This window comes from Entelurus aequoreus, linkage group LG04, assembly GCF_033978785.1.
Source record: "Entelurus aequoreus isolate RoL-2023_Sb linkage group LG04, RoL_Eaeq_v1.1, whole genome shotgun sequence".
Lineage (NCBI taxonomy): Eukaryota > Metazoa > Chordata > Actinopteri > Syngnathiformes > Syngnathidae > Entelurus > Entelurus aequoreus.
In genome coordinates this window covers 69,609,653-69,637,541 of record NC_084734.1, presented here as the reverse complement: position 1 = coordinate 69,637,541, position 27,889 = coordinate 69,609,653, and the positions used below count along the sequence as shown (strand labels likewise).

The following is a 27,889-nucleotide window of genomic DNA, read 5'->3' as shown; positions in this document are numbered from 1 at the left end:
TTCCTTGAAAAGCTTTATTTATAACAACATTGAAAAAGAATACCCAAGGACAGACAGACAGACAATATTCAAAGCAACTCTTAGTAGGTTGGTCAAAAATAAATGCTTATAAAAGTGTAGGAGGGAGCACTTCCAATAACAACTCATGTATTCTCTGGATTGGAATCACCCATAGTTCCTTGCAACACATTCCGACATCTGTATTTGGAGACAATGTGAATTTAGGATGGGGTGGGATGATTTTGTTGGAAGACATTTTCTATTAGTCCAATTATAGAGAAGTTGCATCTGAGTAAATATCTATGAGTAAAACTAACTAAACAGGGAAACAGATGGAAATTCCAACCTTCAGTGTAATGCAAAGCGCCACAAACCTACCAAGTGGTTATAAACTGATAAAAAGCTGCATCGCACTTCTATCTTCAGCATTTTGTTTCCAAGACATGTAAACCACTCGACATTGTTCTGTGATCGCTGTTCGAGATCATTAAATATTCTGTACAGTGCAATGACACCAGGTGATAAATAGGGGTGTAAGGTAATGGCAAAACAAGTGTGTGGTCGCAGCCAAGGGATGATTGTCACACATTTCCAACTGACAATGGTGTGTAAACACATCTTAAAAATGTAATCCCTTTTTTGAATGATCGCAAAGCTGTTGTCATGAAGTGATGTCGGAGCTCCTGGGTTTGTACCGATGAGGTTGCTTGGCCTGCATAAAACATGCTGAAAATGGCCCAAAGAGTCAGCTGCTCGTTAGTGCGCCATTGTTTCATCATTTGGTGAGACATGCTGGATTTGTGTTTATCATGCTTGCCACTTGTAAAGTTTCACATTGAGTCTGTTTCTGTGCCAAACAAGAGCTGTCCACCACATCAAAAGGCAGTAAACATAAACATCGATGCCGTGAAAATGTCTACAAATTGCACAATCTATGGCACATTTCTTGCAGTAAAAAAAGAAATAATAATTTTAGTGTTACCCACTTCTTACAAAGTATCAATATAACATGCAGCTTTGACATTCTATGGAATGTAGCACTCAATCGATAAAAAAGTATGCCAGAGTCACACAGTATCTCCTCATTATTTCCATGTAGAAACTGTAAGACTTGTGACAGGCACTCAAAGCAATATGACTCATGACAAAGTGCCCCCTTATTGTAGCTTAGTGCATACCTAGTTAGACCCCGGCCATTTTATTTGACAGTTTCCCCTCCTTATCACCAGATGATGCCTTTAGATCAGGGATCTCAAACTCGATTTACCTGGGGGCAGAGTCTGGGTGAGACTTCAGAACCACGTTTTAAACGTGTGGCTAAATTTGTTTACTACTTCTACCAGCAGCTAGAGTGACCCTGAGCTGTCATTATAAATGTAACATTTAATGTAAACATTTTATATTTTCTGAGACACTTCTCCTTGCTTAATGTTAGTTGCTCTTTGTGTTGCCCAAAATGCGTTTGTTTTGTTGTAATTGTTGTGTTGTCACCTTTATTGTAATTAACATCCAGTGGGATTCAAGATTAATATATTGATTTACAGCCATATTTCTAAAAACTACTGTACTTTTTAAGTTTATATTGTAGCCAAGCTTTTTCCTTAAAGATATAGTCCATCCATCCATCCATTTTCTACCGCTTATTCCCTTCGGGGTCGCGGGGGGCGCTGGAGTAAAGACATTTTTGCACGGTGGCAAAGGGGTTAGTGCATCTGCCTCACAATACGAAGGTCCTGAGTTCAATCCCGGGCTCGGGATCTTTCTGTGTGGAGTTTGCATGTTCTCCCCGTGACTGTGTGGGTTCCCTCTGGGTACTCCGGCTTCCTCCCACCTCCAAAGACATGCACCTGGGGATAGGTTGATTGGTAACACTAAATTGGCCCTAGTGTGTGAATGTGAATGTAAATGTTGTCTGTCTATCTGTGTTGGCCCTGCGATGAGATGGTGACTTGTCCAGGGTGTACCCCGCCTACCGCCCGAATGCAGCTGAGAAAGGTTCCAGCACTCCCCCGTGACCCGGAAAGGGACAAGCGGTAGAAAATGGATGGATGGATGGATATCTTTTTGCCTATTTATTGTGTTTCGTTTACTTTTTCAATTAATGTCGGAGCTGCATAGCAGTTTTGAACTGGCTTCACTCCAGTAGGAGATATTCAACACTTTAATTTCCCCTTAGCTCCATTTTTATATAAACTTTGGACACTACCTGGAATATAAACACATGACTATTGAACATATTAGATTGAACTGAATTGTAGTTGTCAATGTAGTATTTTTGTTTATTGTTCTAATGTGATTAATACAAATCTTTACATAACTTGTAAAATAATAATAATACATTATTTCTCATTACCTAATTATAAATAAACTTGAACTGCATTTTGTTGGTTGTGTCTCTTATATGCACACTCAGGCTCCCATAGCCTAATCTACTGTACTTCTTTCTGGTTGCCAAGAGTAATACAGTAAATATTTTATCGCTGTTAATTGGATCCGAGTCATGTCATGGTAAATGAATTCCCGTGAAACTGGAATTATTAATTATAAATGGAATATTTTTCATAGCTCGAGCAGTGATTCTCAAACTTTGGTATGCGTACCACTAGTGGTAGGCCTGAGAATCCTTTGATTAAATATTCAAACACAGTGTTACTGTTCAAACTGTGTGTAATGTTACAGTGGCAAAAAACATCAAATATAATTGTTAAGTAAAACCTCTGTCTTATTTTTAATGAATACTCAGGCCTACTACCGGTATGCTACTGTATTTTAATGTTGGTCATTATGATGGTACATGGAGACAAGTGTTTTCTGAGATGGTACTTGGTGAAAACAGTTTGAGACCTACTTTCAGTTTGACTTTCTAAATACGGTTTTAACACCAAAAAAGTTCTCTAGACATGAAATTACACCCACATGATCACCTTTACAAGCCACAAACTTCAAATGTGGCGAGGAACAACTGTATTACAATAATCACCAGGCTGCTCTCAGCCCTAGCCTCTAGCGTGTTACACAAGTAATATTAAAAGACCGAAATGGAGCGACATATAAAATCTTGTTTAGGGCCACAAAAAGCCTAAGGCACCGATTGCAGGGTGCACGGGTCGCAATTACATTAAACAATCAAGGAGAGGGCCACAAATTATGGGCGGCAAGTTTGAGACCCCCGCTCTAGATAGAGCTGGCATTGTCATCTTAAATGAGCCCATGCCATTAGAATATAACCCAAAATGATAGATAGAACAAAATAAGTCTTATCTACATAATCGCCACGAACGATTCACTGGCATTGTCTGCACAAACACAAAAAGGTTGTAAAACTCAGCAACTGAAGCAACGTTATTTTCCCCACCACGTAGTTGCAAAGAGTATCAGTTAAAGCAGACAAGTTGTGGCTTTCATTCAGAAGAAAAGGGTCTTCGGATAGTGCCCTTTAAACATCAATCTAGAAATTAGTATTGCAATATTCAAAATATGGACTTTCTTATTCTTTAAGTATCAAATGACCCCCAAAAAAGGCTGGTAAAGCCATAAAGGTGCACGGGGCTATGATTCTGCAAAGCAAAACCAGTAACTTGCCACATATAGTCATCTAAAACCTTATGCGCATAATCCTAAAAAACTTTGAATTGCATTGTAGCATTGAGTTCCAAGTGGCTGTCAATTGTGTAAAATGTAGAGAAAACAGTGACACCTAGTGCTCTTTTTAAAAAATGTACTGCGTTTTGTCTACGGATAATGCAGTTAAGCCCAAATTATTCACCTAAAGTGTATGTTTATGTCATAAATGTCTTATAGTAGGAAACAACACAAGAAAGTGGCAAAGGCTATTGTGCTATTTACAATATCTGTTACTGTTTTATTCCTTGCATATCCAATGCAAATATAAAGTTTAAATGTATAATCCAGTAGAATGTTCCAGGTAATGTTACTACATTAGTTACCAGAATCTTAAAAAATAGTGCAAGAGTGTTTTCTCAACAGTTTTATCATTTCAACAAATTTCAACTTACTTGCCACTTGCTTGTAACGTTTCCAACTAAGAGGTTTAAGATTTCCAAAATAATTATTTATTTACTTATTTGCTAGGGAATAAATAATGTGCTTAAGTATGTGATAGATGAATAAAACAAGGTTTAGCATAATCTGCAGGCCTTGCAAGTGGCTGATGTTTATTGTTGTGTTTTGAATGATAAACGTTAGACTAACAGCTCTATATTTTGTAATACAATAACTATTTTATGTATTTGACTGTATGATTTGGCCTTGAGCTGTGATATTAAAACAGTCCCTCACTCATTCATTGATACAAAATAAGTGAGTTCAGTGGCTCTTAGCTTCACTTAACCTACTGTATCTGTGTGTGTGCTTTTATGTCAATAAATGCCACCACAATGCCGTCGTATGTTTAGCTCTGAGAGAAGTACTCAAGGATGAGGCGTAGGTGTCCCAGACGATCTTTGAGTGAGGTGAGGGAGAGGACAGTGGTTTGGTAAGCAGGGTCCAGCTGGAGGACAGACAACAGCCACCAGCACCATGCTGGACCGTTGGATAAGGCCTGGAAAAAAAAAAACTTTCACTTATAGGGAAAGCAACAAGTGTATATCCTGATGCAAAAAGGGGCAAACAAATTTTTCATTTAATATCAATAACCTTGATGTTTTTGGTCCACTACAAAAGGTCCATCTATAAGATCTAAACAAGTACAATCATGGCCTACTTATTTTTCATTTTGGATACAGCCCTTTGAGACACTTGTGATTTAGGGCTATATAAATAAACATTGATTGATTGATTGATTGATAAGTGAGGAAGAGCCTATGCTTAACACTTTTGAAGAATTTGTTTTCAGCGTTGAATACAGACATTTATTGCATCATAATGTGAGGGGTTTCTAATATGTTGGTCATTTAATGTAGTAATATTAGGTGAGCAGATACCTCCAGGCATGATGCAGTGAAGTCCTACAGCACTGCAAATTACTGTATAACCACATTAAGAACCATAGGACTTCACTGCAAATTACTGTATAAACACTTTAAGAACCATACTGTTATTAGGGGTGTCCCGACCCGATATTGATATCGCTTGAATTTAAAATCTTCAATATACGCTTCATATACACCGTATACAATATACATCTAAATGTCCTCCAATAAGATTAAAGTACCAATGATTGTCATAAGAAAGGTATTGTCTTCTATTGTAGTGAAGTAATTTACAAGAAGTAAACGTAGTAAGTTATGGGCTACCAGGAGCGAGCTGCTACACAACAGCTTAGCAATAGCATACAAGTTAGACATATCTAATAATCATTGCATGATCCTTTCTCACATAAGTTATTGTATAACTGGCTGGTTTCTAAAAGGTGCAACAAATCTGAAACCAATGGAATCACTCTACAAAAAAGCTTTGAAAATTGTAGACAAGAAACCTTTTACTTACCATCATTGTAATATTCTTTCCAAATACAATCTACCAAGTTTTGATCATTTTTTATCATTAAAAAACGCCTGTCCGCTATATATATGTCTACATGGAGTAGGTCTGCCCCCATTAAATGACTACATTAGATACAGAACAAGTGGAGCATCTACATCTCGTACTGTTACGATAAGAAAAACCTGTTTTGGTCCAAAAAAAAATTCTCACAAGAGATGCTTACTGTGGAACAGTTTACCCACCGCAGTAAGGGAATCCTCCAGCTTTGCTACATTCAAAAGTCAATTAAAGACCTGGTTCAAAAGTCAACAGATTTGTGGTCAAACACAATGATAAAAGGTAATTTAATCAATGTCATAATATGAGCACTTAAGACATTATCTACACATCTATACTTTTACATCTGACATTTTTTTAAATTAATTACAGTGACCATTAGGTGTCGCCAAAAAATAAATCACCTCTCCACTTCAAAAACATAAACCTGTCAAATGGTTGATGTTTTTATACCTACCATTATTATAGGAGTGTTTTCACATGATCAAGACTTTTCTAACAGTCCACACTACAAAATAATAAAACTATGTACTGGGATTCGTGCTGATATCATATCGAATTAATATTGGTATTGGCAAATACTCAAGGTTCCAATAAAATCAAAAGGTTTCATCAGGACACCTCTAATTGCTACAGTATATGAATGTATGTAAATAGAGGTAGGAATCTTTAGGCGCCTAACGAGTCGATTCAATTCGGATTCTTTGGGTGACCATCCAATTCAGAATCGATTCAACACGATTCTTGTAACATATTATTTAGTATACAAATTATAGTTAAACATTTTCAAAACATGTTACAGGTTACAAAAGCTCCTCTTGGCTGTTAACGTACAGCACGACTTATATGCCCAGTGTTGGCCTAATAAAATGTCTTATAAAAAATGTATTTAAAAATCTTATTTACAAAAATCACAGATAATCTAATAATAAAAATTGAGCAACCACAACTCCAACCCAATCACAGCTTTACAATAGTTAGATTGAAATTTACAATAGCTTTAATATATATATATTATTTAGTAAAAGTATAATTTTGGACAAATAAGACATTTTAACTGTTATTTTTAACACAGTATCTCACAGTTTTATGCAACTGTCTGAGTATTGTATCTCCTGAAATAACCAGCGAATGTACATTTAAAGTTATGTTGCGGCCCCAAACCTGTATGTTCTCATCCATGTCGGGCATGGTGCCGTACTGTCTGTTGATTTGTTCTCTCATGCGGCTTCCAAGGCGTTGGTACCAGTCCTGGGCCTGCTGGTAGACATTATCATGGAGATGCTGCAAAAGCTCCAATTCAGTCCCTTCGACCTGTAAAAAAAAAATAAAAAAGGGAAAAAACACATATAATTAAATCAGTGCACTCATTACTAGCATCAACAGAAACTTGAGCGAACCAGACCTTGATATCCTCCAGGTGCTCGATATCAGCAGTATGGTAGCCATCACGTAAGCCTCTCTTGAGGACTCTGAACCTGCTGCAACCCACACTGTCAACATAGGAGCGACCATCAGGCAGCACCTCCAGGCCGTGGATCTCCAACATGCAGCCATAGTCTGCAAAACTTAAGAAAGGCAAATGAGAAAGAAGAATGACATTAGTAATAGCAACATATAGTAATATACAAACACAAATAGGCAACATTTTAGCAACAACAACTCAAAACAATACTACTGGACAATGACATACAGTGGGTGTTGATATTTTGTGAAATACGGTAAAAGCAATACCAAGTGTTTTTACTCTTTATTTTTCACATGTTCTATCAATACCTATAAAACGCCACTCGATGACAGTATTGATTTGTAAACACTTTCCTGTTCCCTCTCTTATGTGCAGTATCTGTCAGCCTTATATATTCCTGTTATTTGCCGAACCTCTCTTTATACTTCTATGATGGATGAAAATGTTAAAATGGAACTTTTTACCGTTATAAAGTCAAATAAAATACTTGAAACAAAGTAACTTAGATTTGCCATGAGAACATTGTTGGGGCTGCACAATTATGGTACCGTAAACACATTTTAATCACGATCACTATTTTAGCTGCCATGAACGAACGAGTGTGATCATCGGTGTCATTAACATTTAAAAAGCAGACAGGCTGCGCAATATTTGTGTATTTTGTAATTTAATATACATGTTTCAAGCTAAAATCAATCAAATGTATGTTTAGGTCAAACGAAGATGTCCAATTGATGATGCGTCGGCCACTCGGAGAACATGGCTGTCTTTTTAATGAACCGGGAAAAATATAAAAACATATAAAATTGTTAGAAAAAAAGGCAACATGTAATGAAACAAACCTGACATTTTAATTTTAACAATTAACACAAAACAATGATTTTTGACAATTTCATTACAAATTACATGAAGATGTCATGTAATTTACCTCCTGGATCCCATTACCACAAATACTTTGCTGACCCGTGGGAAACACTATGTTCTAACTATCATAATAAATAATCGTGATTTCAATATTGATAAAAATTATTACGATTATTATTTTGGCCAGATTTGTGCAGCCCTAACATTACCATTGTGGAAGTCAACCAGCATAATAAAATGAATGTATGACTCTGAATGTATGACTCTGAATGTTTGACTGTATGTCCTTCAGTGCGTTTTCTACTGCACATTTTCTGAAGGAATGCATGCCAATTGTTTGGATAAGGAAAACAAGACTCAACCAAACTGCAGTCAATAGAGTCACAACAGCAGCAGAATTAATATCAATGTTTTTTTCTAATCATTTGTTAAACCTTTTTTTAACCACGAAAGTCCCATTGAGATTAAGAATCTCTTTTTCAAGGGGGTCCTGCACATTCATACACCAGTGTAGTTACCACTTACTGTTTTTGTATTTCAAATTTAAATTATATTTTTGTGAGTGTGAACATCTGTGAGGGATGGAAAAACATGACAGATCTCTCAGCAGATTGGGTACCCCTGCTGCTATTTCCCTCCCCCTCATGGTCACATACGACTGGTTTAAACTTTGCCCAGTGCACTGTCTGCTTGTGCATCACTGCCAGACGTCTTTTATGTATGCTCCATCTCCAACTGCTGTGTGCGTTACAGTGAGGGGGGGAAAGTCCAAACTTGATTGAAAGCTTGTCATCTCAGATTTATCATTTGGATAGAAGAAAATGTCTGGGTTAAGATCGTGAAGCATGTGTTTCTGTGCTTAGCAATGCATACCCTTTGCCATGCTCATAGCTGCACATGCCAAACTTCTTCGTTCCTGTCTCCATACAGCGACGCATCATCAATCGATAGCGTGGCTCAAAAATGTGCAGCGGGCAGGGCACGCCAGGGTAGGCCACAGTGCAAACAAATATAGGGATGTCCTTTGTGAGGCTGCGGAGGAGAGTATAAACAATCGATGCAATGGCATGTTAACGAAACTTGAGAGTGTGTTTCCCTCAGCAGCACCTACTTTGACAATTCAGCCATCTCAGCCTCGTGGATCTGTTTCCTTTCATCTAACTGCGAGGAGAAGAGGCGGTCCATGATGTGCTGAATCACCACTGTCAAGTTGTACTTTCTATTTTTTAAATACTGTAAAAAGAACAGAGGGAAGGGCCCAATGAGTACTATTAAACAACCTTAATATGCAAACAATGTGATGGTCACACATCAAATCAATTAAATTACTTAAGGAAAACATTTTTACAATGGAGTACTATATGCAATTGCAGTCAATATGCGGATACATATGTTTAACAATAAGAATACTATTATTTATAGCAACTATCATCACATGTTCAGTGTTTCCCATAAACTGCCAAGATACCTGTGGCGGTGGGGGCGTGGCTATGGGCGTGGCCATGGGCGTGGTCACCATGACATCATCGAGTAATTTGCATAATTTACTACAATGATATGATTTTCTCTAAAAAGGCTCAAAAAATGTATACTTACTAATTAATAATAACAGTTTAGTTTTAAATGTCCATCCATCCATCCATCCATCCATTTTACAATATAATTACAACACTTTATGTACATATTTATATACAGATTTGAACAATAAGTTATTCACTGAAATATATTTATTAAGTGTGGTTCTTACAAAAAATATATCTTATAAAATATAAAAGCTAAAATGTCTCTTAAAGCTCTGCCCCTTTAATTAGTGCATACTAAATAATTTAACTTTAGCCTACTACTACAACCATATTATTTACCAGCAACATAAAGTGAAACAGAGGCAGAGGTGTCCTGCCACAGTCAGTAACAAATAAACAGAAATCAGTAGTGGTCAAATACAAATAAGGCAACAAGAGAAGTATCCTACACTTCTCTTTTGTAAAGTAAATCTGAACAGTCTATATGGGCATCTACATCAACTATATGATTTGCCTGTGAAGCTAGACAGGACAAATTTTTATTTAAAAAAAAAATTTGTGACGGACGTAATTCTTTCGTGGCGGGCCGCCACAAATAAATGAATGTGTGGGAAACACTGATGTTGAAAGAAAGTCTAAATACAGACACAGGAAAAAACCATCATCATTATTCTGAACCTGTTTTTTTTTAATCAAGACATTTTGGCCTAAAGCAGGGGTACCCAAACTACGGCCCTCCAGCATCCACAATCTGGCCGGTGAGACATCCCACATACATTTTTTTTAAATTAAAGTTGAAACATTGCAAATGTGCTGACATCTATTGGAGGATGTCAGTAATGTTGGTCATCGACCATGAGCATTGCACCAATTATTGAGTGAATAGAATCAATATGTTGGTACTAGGGTTGTCCCGATATCAATATTTTGGTACCGGTACCAAAATGTCTTTCGATACTTTTCGGTACATTTCAAAATAAATGGCACCACAAAAAATGTCATTATTGGCTTTATTTAAACACAAAATGTTATGATACAATAAAGATATGTTTCTTATTGCAGTCAAACAAGAATTATGGCATTAAATAAGATAGTGAACATACTAGACAACTTCTCTTTTAGTAGTAAGTAAGCAAACAATATGTTACTGCATACGTTAGCAGCCAAATTAGGAGCCTTTGTGTCATCTTCCATTCTATTATTGTCATGTCTGTGTGATCATGTTTTGTTTTAGTCATGTTCGGTTTTGTTTTTGGACTCTTTGTGCACTTTTGTTTGTTTTGTCACCATAGCAACCCATTAGTTTTCACCTGTCATGTCACGCACCTGTTTCACGTTTTGAGTCACGCACCTGTTTTCACTAATCATGTCACTATTATTTAAGCCCATTGTTGCCAGGAAGTCAGCCTGGCGACATCACACTCTCTACACACCCTTATGGTCCATGCTGCTCTTTTTCATGCCCTTTTCTCATCCAAGTAAGTTTTCTTTATTCATGCCATAGTTTGCAAGTTTTGTTTTATGTCCATAGTTCTGCCTTTGTGCGAGTTTTTGTTTGTATAGCCAAGTTTTGTACTTCCGCCCTTGTGCGCGCCTTTTGTTTATTCCTTTTTTGAGTGTTAAAATTAAATATGTATTCACCTGCACGCCATGTCTGGTCCAAATCATTTGCACCATGGGAGAACAAATTACGCCTAAATCCAAGTCGTGATAATTATTATGTCAAAATTTTGAGAGACAAGCGGTAGAAAATGGATTATTAATCTACTTGTTCATTTACTATTAATAGCTGGTTAGTCTCTGTTTTAACATGTTCTATCTACACTTCTGTAAAAATTTAATAATCATTTATTCTTCAGTTGTTTGGATACTTTACATAAGTTTTGGGTGATACTACAAATTTTGGTATGAATCCAATACCAAGTATTTACACGGTCAAACATTGGTCATAATTAAAGTTCTCCTGTGTCCAGGGATGCATTTCCTGGGTTCATAAACAATGAAAAAGACAAAAGATTTTGTAATGATTAAAAAATATAGATGTAATCATTGTAGTATCGACTACATACGGCTCTTGTACTTGACCTCCTTACAGTCGATGTCTGGGTAGACCCACCCATGGCATTTGTTTACATTCAAGAGCGCTTGCTTGCTGTTAGCGATTAGCTATAATATCCTCCTACGGTGTGTAGTGAAACAATGTTTAGCTATTCCTTGTCCTGCGGGGATAATACCTGTAAGAAACTTACGTTATTTGTCGCCAGAGCGGCTAGGATTATAAATTTAAACTAAAACACGACTGCGGATAGAATTTATCCGCTAGCTAGCTAACAGCTAACAAGAGCAAGCACTATATAAGCGCATCTTGCAGCGCGGCGCGCATCAGTGTTTATAGCTTCAACCTTATCGTTAGGTTTTAAGCCCAAAATGCATCCATTCTCCCTTTTCTATCTCCACTCTGTTTCTGCTTGTAAGTACCGTACTCTGTGTGTGTGCGCTGCCTAACATGCGCCTCGTTTTACCAGCAATGTCACAACGTGATGACGGCGCGCAGTCATGTCCGGAAAAAAACAAGCATGGGTAAAATGCAAAAAAATTCTCCCACCACACTTCAACATGTTTGCTGCATTTTAGCAGCTTGATAGTTCTGATTGATTGAAAAACTGTAAAGGGGTCATCAGGGAAGTAATCAAGGTAGTAGTGGTTCACATTCTTAGGCCCAATCCCAATACACCCCGTCACTCACTACCACTAGCCCTCACCCACTATCACTACACCCTCAAAATGAAGCAAAAAGGGGTAGAGCTTCGTAATCTTCCTTAAGAATTGGGACACCACTTGCTACGTCACTCCATAGTTTACGTTCGGGCACGTAAGCGACTAGTTACGTTTGCACATACGTCCCACCGAGAGTTGTACCGACACCAATATTTTGGACCCAAAATTTATATCGTTATGTATTTCAATACTTTTCAAAATAAAGGACAACAAACAAATGTCATTATTGGCTTCATTTTAACAGGACATTTATGATAACAACTTATGATTAAACATGATTCTTATTGCACCCATAGAACAATATTAGAATTCAAATTTAAATGTGCATTAAACACATGGACTTTTCTTATTAGACTCAAATAACTGTTTACTTTTTTTTTTTACATATTACATATAGCCTGCCATAATCTATAATTAGGTTACAATAGAATAGAACGATTTATTGACATTGTATTAAATGCTTCATTTTTTATGGTTGCCAATTTTGACCTGTGCTTTAAGACGAATAAGTAAACACTGAAAACAAGGCTAAAAATACACAGCATGTAGCATGTGAAACACACATTGTTAAAGATAAAACACAAATGAAAAAGTGGGAATTTGTAATGAAATTCAGTCAATTCACTTGCATTATTTTAAATTACATGGGCGGTTTGGACTGCTCTAATAATTTTCAACAGGCCAACCAGCTGTATGCGTGTCTTGTATCTACTGTGTATGTGCACAGGGGAAGCTGTTAACTCTATTACCTGCCACTCTTTAACCTCCTTCTGCAGGTCTTAATGTTTGTTTTTTAAATGTTTACCTAAATTTGAAGCAACAGTGGTAATGCTGTTTTGACACATTTGGCGTGGCATGTTTTAAAGCAGCGTGGCACTTCCGTGTTTAAAGCGTCACCTTTATTGACAGTTCTGAAGCAAATTGCCTTTTCACACACCCTTTTTATTAAACAGTAGTATTGCTGTTATTTTTGTCAGTATTCCTTTGGACAATTATTATGATTATTTTAACCCAATGTGGCCCCCAAGTCAAAAAGTTTGGGGACTTCTGACCTACAGTAACTTGACAAGCTACTATAAAATGGTCAACAATATATGCATGGTCATACATGATCACAATAGCACCAAAACATATATAGTCAAAGTCAACTCATTACTGAAAAATGCACCGCAGCCACACTGCTTGCCACTTCTTCATGACTCAGCATGTTTACATGTGTCATTACATAACAGTCCAAAACAAGAACATTCACGACCATCACTTCATACATTTTGAATTATTATGAGTTGTTGTGGTTATTTACACTGTCCAGGATGGCCAGTACAGTGATATAGTGGTTAGTATGCATGCCTCACAATCAGGAAAACTGGGTTTGAATCTCAATTGGAGCAAAATCGACTGCATTTCTTATGCCTTTCTTAATGAGCATTATTGTCTTTGTAAAGGTAGAATTTTCCATACAATTCATGTATCGAATATCATTAGATTTTGCAGGTGGACCTAATGTTGTGTGTAAGATTAGCCATTGTTACCTCTTGTAGTGGCTGTTTGCAGAGTGGACAGCGCAGGTTGTGGTCCAGACTTCTCTCTATGCAGTTTTTACAGAATGTGTGACCGCAGGGAGTGGTGACTGGTTCATAAAACAACCTTCAAAGCATAAACATGCAAAATAAATAAAAACATGCTGTCTGTGGAGATTTTCAGATAATACTTATATCACAGAATGGTTCCACTGCAGGATACTCACCTGATACAGAGCGGGCACTCAAAGTCGGACACAGTGAGTACACTGAGAGTTTTATCTCTGCGGTGGAAACCTGCATCTGAAAAAAAAAAACAAGTTTAAGTATTGAGGTACTTAGATGTGTTCATGTTATGAGTTGTATGCAATTGTGTTGCGTTTAATATGACGATGGTCATACTGTAAATTACGGACTTTAAGCCGCTACTTTGGTTCCTACACTTTGAACCCTGCGGCTTACAGGACGGTGCGGCTAATTTATGGATTTTTCTTTGCTGACGGCAATAATAAAAAGTTTTCCCAAAAAAACAAGCAAAAAGAATGAAAAGGTGTTTTATTGTTTGTGCTATGGCACCATCTTTTGGACGAGTTCGCTCAATGCAGGTGCTGCATTGTCCTTACATTTATCGGTGGTGGCTTTTTAAAAAAAATATTTCACAGTGTAACTAAAACTGTTTACACTTACTAAACCGTCCCGTGTGTGATGTCTGAAGGAGTGTTTTCATGCATATTTGTACGTGCTTTCGTAATGTAATGACGCTAGCGTCATTAACAATAAAAATGCTAACACGTTTGCGAGCGTCTGTGTGAGTATTATTAACTTACATCGTCATTCTTTTTGTATTGTTTCAGTTTAAGAAATCCCTCAGTAAATTCACCAAGACGTCACCGTGGAGTTATTGAGTCTGTTTAGCTGATTGAACAACTAGCTTCCCCAGCTAGTGGGTTCATGACGATGACTTCTGTGTAGTTTGATCAGACGTCTTACTGCCGTGTTACAGCCACTGTTAGGAAACAATTAAGCTACTTAAATAAACATTTACAGAATTTTTTGGTGTAAATAACTCCTTTTTGCAACGTACATATCTGCAGCTTATAGTCTGGTGCGGCTAATATATGGAAAATATTTTTACCCCCAAATTTTGTGTATGCGCCTAATATACCGGTGCGCTCCATAGTCTGGAAAATATGTTACCTCTTCTATTGACATCTTCCTTCCTCGTCATCATCTCCTCGTCTTCTTCAGTGGCAGGGAGGAAGGAAACAGCCTGGCAGAGGCTCAGGCAACACTCAGTGCCTCCATCGTGCTTCGCTTTGGAGCCCTATAAAGAAAGCAACACTTTTACAACTTACAAGCAAACACCTCCCACCATGCAAGCATTCTTTTCATTGTCCCATCTGCAGCGCGCACCTGGTGTGTTTCTCTTCTCTCGTTGCCCTCAGCGTCGCCATGTGGATGTTTGCCCTCAGGGTATGTCGGCCCCTGGGTGATGCTAAGGCTCGTGATGGGGGAGGGTGCTTTTAGGTAATCAGCCAACACCTGCATGATGCAGAAAGCATCGTCTGGCACTGTCATGCCCTCTGCTTCCAGGACCTACAGTTTTACAAAGATGTCAATTTTCATAAACACTTTTAGAGGTGCATTTTAGGGATGTGTCGATAGATCGACCAACGATCAGTATTAACCGATTTTCGTGAAATAGTATTTGATCCCCTCTGGCTGACACTGTATTTATATTTAGTCCCCCACCGCTGACAAGCGGCTTTGAGCTAATTACAGTATGTGTCTCCATATACAGTGTGGAGCTGCTCCCCTAAACTAATAATCACCTCCATTACAGCAAAAAATGAAATTTCTTCGTATCTTAAGTATCACTATCATATATCATTATCACTAAAGGACGAGGCTAAACATCTCACACACTGAGAGCAAGCCAGGAGCAGGCATGCTAATAGCTAAGCACTCATCCATCTTTAAACAACACTTGATTGATTGATTGAAACTTTTATTAGTAGATTGCACAATACAGTACATATTCCATACAATTGACCACTAAATGGTAACACCCGAATAAGTTTTTCAACTTGTTTTAAGTCGGGGTCCACGTAAATCAATTCATGGTAACAAATAAATAAATGCTTAGTAACTTTAAGAAGTGTAGAAGCCAGAAATGGGTTACAGCAGAAAGTAAGCAGTTATTACCAGGAAGCTAACAAGTAGTTTAATAAGAGTTACAGAGGGGATAATATAACAACAACTGTTGGATTGTCAGAAACACAAACGGATACTTTATCTATGCAAAACCAGCAGCTGAACAGAACACAAGAAAAGATTTTCAAAATTTTACAGTGCTTTAAATGTATACATTATGCACAATTCCACCAGAAACTAATGATTATAATAAGCTGTGGAAATGTTAGACTCCCATAATAACAGTGTTTGATAGTTAATACTACATACAAGTGCTGGGTAAAAGGCTTTTATATTTTCTGCATTTTATGTTTGGAATATGTTGCAAAACGACTGGAATTGACTGAGTTTATACACCTGAATGCTTTTAAAAGCAATCTGAAATCACAAGAGGTTACCTCACTTGTTTTTAATTGTTTTATTGTTAATGTGCAGTCATCTGCGTTTGTTGTTATGGTATATGCTGTAACTTTGTGTTCTACCAGCTGTTGCCTCTTGGCCAGGACTTCCTTGAAAAATAAGTTTTTAATCTTAATAGTATATTTCCATCTATTTTCTACCGCTTGTCCCTTTCAGGGTCACGGGGTGTGCTGGAGCCTATCTTAGCTCTGGTTAAATAAAGGTTTAATAAAACAAAACAAGAGTCGTGTATTAACTGACCAAAATAAAGTCATGGTAACGACCTGCTTGTGTTGTCATGTTGATGCTCAGAATTACGCTGTTTGTGAATGCACCTTAAGGTGAGTGTGACTGGTGCATAATGACAAAGTGCCGTGTCGCTGGTGTGAACTTGGCGGAGAAACATGTGTGCGAGTTTGCAATGGAGCTCTGCTGTTAAGGTCGGCAATAAAGTTTAAAAAGAGCGTCTGACTCTGTGAGCCTCTGTAATGAGACGTTACTTGTACAACATAACCTTCAAGCAAGCTATAGTTGCAGGTCGCTTAGTCTGCTTTAATTTAGCACCAAAATAAGACCCCGGTGGGTAGTAATTTTTCGGTGTGGTTACTACTGTTGTTATGTCAACACGTGTGTCCTTAGGGTACCAAGTTTGGGTTCACAGCCTTAATAGTAACTGTATTTACTAAAACATACAGTATATACACAAAATAATAATAAATAGCAACATAAAGGGCCCCTCAATTCTGACAACATTGGCACTTATTTCATAGTCCTGGACTTCAAAATTATGTCTAACAGTGTTAATTTTCACAGCAATTTTACTTCAGTTTTAGTCATAGTCTTTTGACAAAAATGTATTTTAGTTTTAGTCCACTTTGGTCATTTAAATTGACTTAGTTTTAATCATCGGAATTACACAACATTTTATTCAACCCGGCATTCAAAAAGGAAAAAAAAAGAGCTAAGCCGCTATTATTGTATTATGCGGCATCCTCTTCTACTGATTTTTTCCTCAAGATGCTTGAAAAATGCTGAAAGAGCATGAGGAAACACAAATAGTTAATCTTTAAAATTATTTTTTGCCCAAAATGTTAACCATATCAGTTTTTAAGTAATCATCTACAAAAACATGCAATTAAGTGATTAAAATAATAGTTATAATATTCCTTTATCCACACTGTCTTTGTGGGTAAATGGGCTTCAGTTTTGTAGATGACGTCACACCAGCCCTTCTTAAATAGAATCTTTCTTTTTTTGTTTTCTTTAATGTAAAAAGTGATACAGTACAATGTTATGAAGCGGTGTACCCGTACTTATAACAATTTAATGTACACATTATACTATTTATAGTCGCGGTGGACAGTAAGGCAGGAGCGTGAAATGTTTTCTTCTTTCTCGGATGGGTGTAACAGAAATTAATTGAGAAGCACTGCGTCACACCAAGACGGGTCAGCATATCGAGTCTGGCCATGTAAAGGGGGCATTCCAGGTTAGTTATGTATTGATTACTCAAAAACGAATTGATATTATGGGAAATAACTGCCAGATTCATTTTCCAGAGCAAAACATAAATTAAGAAAATGTGTTAATGAAATTTCGGTCATCTGGACACTATGGGTCCTTCAAGATTGTAGACAGAGAAAGTCAGGTTGTCGAAGGAAACATGCTTTCAATGGTGGTATGAACAAACCTTCTTGATCTGATTCTTAGCAGGAACAAAGTCAGCTTGAAGTTTGAGGCAACGGTAAAACTGGATGAGGGCTTCTGTCTGCTGAGCCATCTCCAACAGTATGTTCCCTTTGCGAAAGAAGCCCTAGACAAACAGAAGCGTGTGATCAGCACATACTGCCTGCATGAGTGGATTATTTTATTGCAGAGTCACTGCAGAGCTTTGCGATATGTCTGTAGCACTACAGTGTCAGGACAATGCCTTTTTTTAACTACATGAGAGGGGTACACATCGAGATGGTGCTGTGCTGAGATGTCCACACTACATTCATCAATAATGCACAAATGAAAAAATGACTATTATATTTCTAAAGGCATTATTTCTAGCACAGCTTTCCCATTGGTTCTTATGAGATTGTGTAAGGGTTGGAGATATCCACTCATGTTACATAATTGTGCAGGCAACACAATTCTGCATCTCACCTCAGTCCAGTTGGGCCGAAGACAGCAGAGGTAGTCAAGGTCGGTCAGAGCATCAGAAAAACTTAACAGTCCACAGTTTGCTTCAGCTCTGTACAGCTTCAGACTCAAGTCGTCTGGAACTAAAGATGACAAGCAAGGAAAAATATTATTGAGCATACTACTACTGTACTTTTTAGAGGATTTTGGTTTTTTCACATAATATTGAAGTGCAAAGAGATCATTACAACATGTTGAGTTATATGGTGCTACTTCAATCTCATACAAATGAAGTTTAGAAATACACTGAATTCAAACACAGTGATGGTATTTTAAGTATAAACTTCAGGCTGCAGCAACGATTATTTTAGCAATCAAGTTATCTATTGAGTTGTTTGTTTGATTAATCGGATAAAACAGAGGTTTTTCAAAAGGGGCTCAAAATAGGTTTTTCAAAAGGGGCTCATGGCCACCAGGGCGTCCACAATATAGGATATCAATATTCGCGATAGACGTCATCGTTACCAGTTTTTCCCCTACATGTGATTGATTGTGACGGCCTTCCATGGCAAAATAAAAGGTGCGACACCTTAAAAATTTAGATTTTTTGTTTTTTACATGAAAACAAATTTTAGTTATAGATTGTATGAATGGATATATGTCTATTTTTTATGCACTATTAGACATAATTACCATATTTTTCGGACTATAAAGCGCACCTGGCACTGACTAAGTTTTAGAAGAAAAAAATAATTTCCATATATTAGCAGCAACAGAACCACACAACCTCCCCTGCCCCCCAGAAACAAGTAAAACAGTGTCGACAAAAATGTTGACATACACGAAATCCAATCATATTTAATTTAATCTTGTGGATGGGTGAGACAAATTCTGAATATATCCAATCACAGCTCTTTAATAGCATCAAATATGAGAGAGAATGGGGATTAGGGTTTAGCAACGATGTAGAGCCAATCAGACACAGAAATTCTCTCCAGAAGCGCCAACACAAAAATGTGTGGATTTGTTCCATTAGTGAACAGGGACGAGGGCACCTTTTATTTTTGACGCCATCAGCCGGCGAGTCATCATGACATCTACACACTGTAAGTGAGCTATGTCTATTTGTTGCTTCTACCACAATTATAAACAGATTATGATGAAGGCCTACATCGAAACTCCGTTTCCAACACACATACATACCTGCTTAGCCGGAGGCATAGCATAAAAATACTTTTTATGTTTCCCTGTGTAAAGGGTGGAAAATATATAAACTTTGAGACATGATGCAGCTGACCTGATGATCATCCGTGATAAACTAGTTTGAGAAGAATGTTTTTGTATTATTCATAAGACTACTACTTTTCAGTTTTTTACTATTGACTATTAAGTCCTACTTAAGGTTAAATTCCATTTAAGAATTAGGCCATCTAGTTAAGATAAATGTTGTGATGGTTGATAAAATGTGGATGAAGGATACTTTTTTTTATTTATTTTACTTGTATTTTTTATTGCACTACTTAAAGGCCAAATGGTCTTTTGTGTCTTTTTACCTAAGTATTTTTATATATTTTATATATTTAATAATGTTACTTTACGGAATCTTTTTTTATACATTCTTATTATTATGCATATCACATGGCACACTGCAATCTGTTGAGTTCAGACAAATGCCAAATGTTCTAAAATACTGTGTACAGTTTTTTTTTTTTCCAATCAGTTAATATAAACATCTTTGACGTTAAAGATGCTACCAAACGTAATAGCGTATAAAATAACAACATAAAAAATTAAAAAATAATAACCTATGTGAAGTTGGCTGTAACTTTAACTTTACACAGGTAAAATAATAGACATATCGTCTATTCAGCAATATAAATAAATAATTGTATTTATAATGGTGTGGGATCTGAGCCGAGGATGTCGTTATGGCTTGTGCAGCCCTTTGAGACACTTCTGATTAAAGGCCTACTGAAACCCACTACTACCGACCACGCAGTCTGATAGTTTATATATCAATGATGAAATCTTAACATTATAACACATGCCAATACGGCCGGGTTAACTTATAAAGTGACATTTTAAATTTGCCGCTAAACTTCCGGTTCGAAACGCCTCTGAGGATGACGTATGCGCGTGACGTAGCCCGGCGAACACGGGTATGCCTTCCACATTGAAGCCAATACGAAAAAGCTCTGTTTTCATTTCATAATTCCACAGTATTCTGGACATCTGTGTTCGTGAATCTGTTGCAATCATGTTCATTGCATTATGGAGAAGGAAGCTGAGCAAGCAAAGAAGAAAGTTGTCGGTGCGAAATGGATGTATTTTTCGAACGTAGTCAGCAACAACAGTACACAGCCGGCGCTTCTTTGTTTACATTCCCGAAAGATGCAGTCAAGATGGAAGAACTCGGATAACAGAGACTCTAACCAGGAGGACTTTTGACTTCGATACACAGATGCCTGTAGAGAACTGGGACAACACAGACTCTTACCAGGATTACTTTGATTTGGATGACAAAGACGCAGACGTGCTACTGTGAGTATGCAGCTTTGGCTTCTAAACATTTGATCGCTTGACCGTATGTGCGCAACTTTTTTTTGCGTATGTACGTAGCTTTTTTAAAATATATAAGCTTTATGAACCTTGGGTTAGGTGAACGGTCTTTTGGGCTGAGTGATTGTGTGTGTTGATCAGGTGTTTGAATTGTATTGGCGTGTTCTATGGAGCTAGGAGCTAGCATAGGAGCTAGGAGCTAGCATAACAAACACGCAGGTGTTTTTATGCAGGATTAATTTGTGGCATATTAAATATAAGCCTGGTTGTGTTGTGGCTAATAGAGTATATATATGTCTTGTGTTTATTTACTGTTGTAGTCATTCCCAGCTGAATATCAGGTACCGTGAGTATGCAGCCTTGGCTGCTAAACATTTGATAGCTTGACCGTATGTGCGCGTCACGTACGTAACTTTTTAAAAATATATAAGCTTTATGAACCTTGGGTTAGGTGAACGGTCTTTTGGGCTGAGTGATTGTGTGTGTTGATCAGGTGTTTGAATTGTATTGGCGTGTTCTATGGAGCTAGGAGCTAGCAGAGGAGCTAGGAGCTAGCGTAACAAACACGCAGGTGTTTTTATGCAGGATTAATTTGTGGCATATTAAATATAAGTCTGGTTGTGTTGTGGCTAATAGAGTATATATATGTCTTGTGTTTATTTACTGTTGTAGTCATTCCCAGCTGAATATCAGGTCACCCCCGGCTCTCACAGCATCTTCCCTATCTGAATAGCTTCAACTCCCCACTAGTCCTTCACTTGCACTTTACTCATCCACAAATCTTTCATCCTCGCTCAAATTAATGGGGAACTTGTCGCTTTCTCGGTCCGAATCTCTCTCACTTCATGCGGCCATCATTGTAAACAATAGGGAACTTTGCGTATATGTTCAACTGACTACGTCACGCTACTTCCGGCAGGGGCAAGCCTTTTTTTCATCAGATACCAAAAGTTGCAATCTTTATCGTCGTTGTTCTATACTAAATCCTTTCAGCAAAAATATGGCAATATCGCGAAATGATCAAGTATGACACATAGAATAGATCTGCTATCCCCGTTTAAATAAAAAAAAATTCATTTCAGTAGGCCTTTAAGGGCTATATAAATAAACTTTGATTGATTGCAAACCCTTCGACCCGACAGGGACAAGTGGTTGAAAATGGATGGATGGATGGATGGATTTAAAGGGCTGATTGAAAAAAATCTAATTGATGCATTTTGGCAGGGGCGCCACTACGGATTTTGGGCCCCATGAAAATAATCTTTACAGGGCCCCCTGTATTATAATTTCATCATCATTAGGGGCCTCTCTGGGCCCCCCTCCATCATGGGCCCCTAGAATCCGTCTCCTTTACCCCCCCTTTTCGGTGCCCCTGCATTTTGGTGTCTGCTTGCATTATTTTTTTATGGCGTTCGTTTTTTCATATAGGAGATACAGTATATTATTTATATATCTGTGATATGAAAAGAACACACGTCTTTTCTTCTTTTTTTTTTAGGTTTTTAAAAATGATAAAAAACGCTTGAAAGATGCGGCTAATGGAAGTCACCGTTGTAGCCTTCAAAGGCTCTAAAACAACTTCAAAACCCTACAGCAACGTTTTATATACACACTGCAAGTCTATATATAATGTAGTAGCAGACACGTTCAAAACAATATGTAATATGTACAATATTTACCGTATTTTGGTCATTTTATGCACAGCCGGAACTAATTCTTCGGCGCATTTATTTCCACTTCCATAGCAGCGCACTTCCGACTTCCTGCAACAAATTAGTTTCTACTTCTGGAATCAAACGTGAGTGTGTTTTCATGGCAGATGTGGTAACGGACAACGAAGATGACTATTTTTGGACAAATGAGGATTCCAAACCTTATCTTTTTGAAGCTAAATATACGGAGGATGAACTGCTGCTTATACGTTTGTAGAAGCGAGCACGAACAAGAGGCTGAAACGTTGGAGCAGACGGAAGCCGAGAGAGTGCGACATGGTCACGCTGCAAATCTGGAACTTTGAGCTAAGCTATACCGAATTAATGGATTGCTTACCCAGATCAACTGGACACATCCCCGGCCAGCTGGACCAAATGGACAACTGTCCATCGAGTAAGTCACTATAATATTGTTCTTAATCCATGAAGCACATCACCGTACACTACAGTGCATAAATATGCTATTGAGCTAGCTGTGTACAGACAAAACATGAAATGTAGGCTAATACTTTACAGATACACGATTGTTTAATGTTTTACAGTCAGTACAAATTGGTGTCCTATCACAGTGGTGTGCATTACAAACTCAAAACGCGTTTTGTGCTGACCTACAAGCTACCTTATCTCTTTCCGTATTTAGCTTTTACGGCTAATAACGCCAATGTGTTACTATGGTAGGAAAAAAGTTCCTCTGTGTTCGCTCTTACAATAACAATGACACTACAGCTTGGTTATTATACAGGTTACGGAACGTAAATTAAGTGTTGTTGATGGTTTTTGAATGCATTTTGAAAGTAATTTAGAGGTAGAATGGATTGCTCCCATCAGCTGCATTGTCAGCCACCAAGAATGAGCCGATTTCTATATGTTAGAATGCGAAAAAAGGATTGTGAACGATAGGCAAAATTCCAAAAAAAGTGTAGTTCCCCTTTAAGGCAACATTTAATGACAAAAGGCGGATTGGCTATTGATACAACATTGAACAAAAACACAAATATTTGTCTGTAAATAAATGAATATTGTTTATCTGACCTTTATAGTAGACTATCTAATTATAAATGACATGATGGTGTCGCATACAACAACCCCCCAACACTGTTTTACCTAACATAATGAACTATCGTGATTAATTATTGTGATTTGAATATTGATTTAAAAAAATATTTGTGATTATTTTGGGCATAATCGTGCAGCCCTACTCATGCCTAAACTTTATGATTTCATACTCTGATATTGTTTAACATAGTATCCAATTTTGTAACAACATGCATAAGTCAGAAAAGACTAATTTAATCATTAAGTCCCTCTAAACTATGATGAATTGAAGCGAGGGCTGCAACAATTATTCAGTTAAAAACTTTGATTCATATTTTGTTGCTGTCATTAATCTTATGAGTGTAATCTTTTGATTGGTTTTATAAATTAAAGAGGCTTTTTGCAACATTTATATAGATGCCTAGAGTGCGCTAACGTTCTAATGTATTTTATAAGCCGTAAACAGCAATCATTTTATTTAGGCCGGTGAAAATGTTTTATTACACAAAGTTAGTAATTGTGAAAAATATAGAGTTTTAACACAAATGTGTGCTGTTAAACCACTAACGGTAACATAAGCTAGCCAATTATATTTTTGTTATATTTTTTGCTTTGAAAAATGTAACTGTGAGCAAGTTGCAAACAGCCCCTTTAAATGAGTAATTGGATAAAAGACACTTTATAGCCACAATGCGTACTTTAGGGGGAAATTGTTGAAATGAACAACATTTTTTCTGCTTTCCAATAACTTTTTTTATTTTTTTCTAATAAATTCACATCATCAACATCGAAATTGCACTTTTTACATGTGTGCATTAATAGAAATGTAAAATGTAGAGCCTATCCCAGCTGCATTTGGGCAGAAGGCAGTGTACACCCTGGACAAGTCGCCACCTCATCACAGGGCCAACACAGATAGACAGACAACATTCACACTCACATTCACACAATAGGGCAAATTTAGTGTTGCCAATCAACCTATCCCCAGGTGCATGTCTTTGGAAGTGGGAGGAAGCCGGAGTACCCGGAGGGAACCCACCCAGTCACGGGTGAACATGCAAACTCCACACAGAAAGATCCCGAGCCCGGGATTGAACTCAAGACTACTCAGGACCTTCGTATTGTGAGGCACATGCACTAACCCCTGTTCCACCGTGCTGCCCCATATACTGTATACATAACATGTAAATATTACATATATGTTATATTTTATATTGCTACTACGGTACATTTTTAGTCTACTTTATACCTCCATTATCCATTCCATCCTTACACTTTCCATCCTTTGTAACTGAGCTACTGTGTGGATCAATTTCCCTTGTGGATCATTAAAGTTTGTCTAAGTCTAAGTCTAATGCACACATGTTAAAAATGCAATTTCAATGTTGACTTTGTGCGTATATTTGAAAAAAGAATGAAGGTTATAGCAAGTAGAAAAATTGTTGTTCATTTGAACTTGTTTCCCTTAAATACGATTGAAGTTATGAAGTGTGTTTTATTCGACAACTTTAATAATCGAACAAACTAGTCGATTGATTACACAATTACTAAAAAATCGATAGCCGCAGCTCTAATCGGAGCATCCATCCATCCATCAATTTTCTACCTTTATCCCTTTCGGGGTCATGGGGGGTGCTGGAGCCTATCTCAGCTGAATTCGGGCGGAAGGCGGGGTACACCCTGGACAAGTCACCACCTCATCACAGGGACAACACAGATAGAGACACAACATTCACACTCACATTCAAACACACTACGGCCAATTTAGTGGTTGCCAATCAACCTATCCCCAGGTGCATGTCTTTGGAGGTGGGAGGAAGCCGGAGTAACCGGAGGGAACCCACACAGTCACGGGAAGAACATGCAAACTCCACACAGAAAGATCCAGAGCGCAGGATCGAACCCAGGACCTTTGTATCGGAGCAACAGAATATAAATCTAAGATTTTTTTCTTATTGAACTAATCGATTAAAACTTGCACTCCTATACAAACTTAATTGTAACTTTGAAATGAATGTGTTCGTCAGCACTGTTGAAGTTTGATACTCAGGTGACATAACAGGTGCATTTCAAATCTCCAAACAATTGATTTATTGAATAAGAGGTGGCGGCTTGTCCAAGGTGTAAACCGCCTACCGCCCGAATGCAGCTAAGATAGGCTCCAGCACCCCCCACAACCTCAAAAGGGACAAGCGGTAGAAAATGGATGGATGGATGGATGGATGGAAGGAATTAGAGGTTTCATAACTGTTACTTAAAGCTAGTGTGTGTGTGTGCGTGTGTGTGTTCTTGTATTTCTATCCTTCTTGAGACATCAACAAGGAAAAGTACCGTCTGAATGAGGACCGTTGAACAAGTCAGGACATAAATCATGGTCCCAATACGGAAAACCATTGCATCTAATAGAGAATGTCTCATTTGCACCCCTGGCGGTGAAATCTATCAAAATGAGGGTGGTCCCAAAAAGGAGGGATTTTTCAAATTGACTGTGTGTCGGGTTTAAAAGTGCTCCCCCTCTGGTCAACATATGAAATAACAAGTGTGTGTACAAATTTGAAGTGCTCCCCCTCTGGCCAACATATGTACTAACAAGTGTGTGTAAGAAATTGAAATGCGCCCCCTTTGGCCAAAAATAATTAAAACATTTTTTTATGTACATACTGTAATAACTTGAAGTAAATAATGAAGATTAAAAACCAATTGCAAACAAAAAATGTAAATACCTGCATAGTTTGTATATATTATTACTGTTGTAAATACAAATCCGGTGGCCATGGATGAAGGGCTGGCTGTCCAGAGTCGGGACCCGGGGTGGACCGCTAGCCTGTGCATCGGTTGGGGACATCTCTGCGCTGCTGACCCGTCTCCGCTCGGGACGGTTTCCTGCTGGCCCCACTATGGACTGGACTTTCGCTGATATGTTGGATCCACTATGGACTGGACTTTCACAATATTATGTCAGACCCACTCGACATCCATTGCTTTCGGTCTCCCCTAGAGGAGGGGGGTTACCCACATATGCGGTCCTCTCCAAGGTTTCTCATAGTCATTCACATCTACGTCCCACTGGGGTGAGTTTTTCCTTGACCTTATGTGGGCTCTGTACCGAGGATGTCGTTGTGGCTTGTGCAGCCCTTCGAGACACTTGTGATTTAGGGCTATATAAATAAACATTGATTGAAATCTTTATATATCTAGAAAGGGTGGTCCTAAAGAGGTACGCATTTTTCGGAGGTCTCAAGAAGGTAACAAATACAAGAAATGTGTGTGAGCGTGAGTGTGTGTGCGTGTGCGTGTGTATGTGCGTGTGCGTGTGTGTGTGTGTGTGTGTGTGTGTGTGTGTGTGTGTGTGTGTGTGTGTGTGTGTGTGTGCGTGTTAGTGTTTAACCCCAGACTCCACCCACACTTGGAAATTATGCAAAGAAAATGTGCTTATACAAGCTTGCATGAGGAAGAATATGCAGTATATTGTATTTCATTGTATTTTGTTTTATAAATACTTTGGAACACCAAGCCCTGGAGAGACAATGTTATGCAATGAAATGACTAAAATACATGTTATTTTAGGGATGTTGCATGTTTATCTCACCTTGCTGAATCCCGTCGTTGGCAGCAATTAAAGCCTCCTGGTATTGTTTGGCACGGAGCTTCTCCTGAAGATGGCACGTCAACCTGGCGTTCTCGGGGCAGCACTTTTCGATGATCCCGATGAGCAGAACGTTGTTCTTCATGCTCCTCATTTCTCTCGGTTTTAGCCTCTCTTTGCAAGCGGGGCATTTAGACGGCAGGTAGGCGGCCGCACACCTCCGACAGAAAGTGTGACCGCAGGACATGCTCACCGGCTCCCACATCAGGAAGCGGCAGAGCGGGCACTCCAGCAGCTCCATTGTGGGGAGGGATAGTATCTCGCCGCGGAAAAATACTATTATCCTTTAAAAAAATAAATTAAAAAAGACTTTACCCCTCGGTTGTGTGTCATTTACTACACGGACGCTTAACTTATCTCGGCTGGACGCGTTGTCTTTTCCTGCCGATTACATGCATGCTGAGTCCACTCCGTCCCAAAGAATACAACATACTCGCTAACGACTCCCTCCAATCTTCTATATATTCGTGAAACGCGTTCGTTTGTCCGCGGGTAACCCCCGAATAGCATGAAGGTAGCGCACACAAGCACAATGCCACTAGGTTACTGTGTTACACCATTGC

The 27,889-nt window shown here is 38.1% G+C and overlaps 1 protein-coding gene across 1 annotated transcript; it reads right to left on the bottom strand.

Annotated features, from left to right (window-relative positions):
• On the bottom strand, positions 1-27,889 carry lonrf4 (LON peptidase N-terminal domain and ring finger 4). Its single transcript, XM_062045594.1, has 12 exons — positions 27,270-27,889; positions 18,399-18,517; positions 17,938-18,060; positions 15,069-15,251; positions 14,853-14,979; positions 13,883-13,958; positions 13,668-13,782; positions 8,946-9,067; positions 8,708-8,866; positions 6,908-7,070; positions 6,667-6,816; positions 1-4,561 (listed from the first exon to the last, which is right to left on the bottom strand). The coding sequence occupies exons 1-12, from the start codon at positions 27,565-27,567 to the stop codon at positions 4,412-4,414; spliced, it is 1,785 nt and encodes a 594-aa protein (XP_061901578.1). The 5' UTR covers positions 27,568-27,889; the 3' UTR covers positions 1-4,411.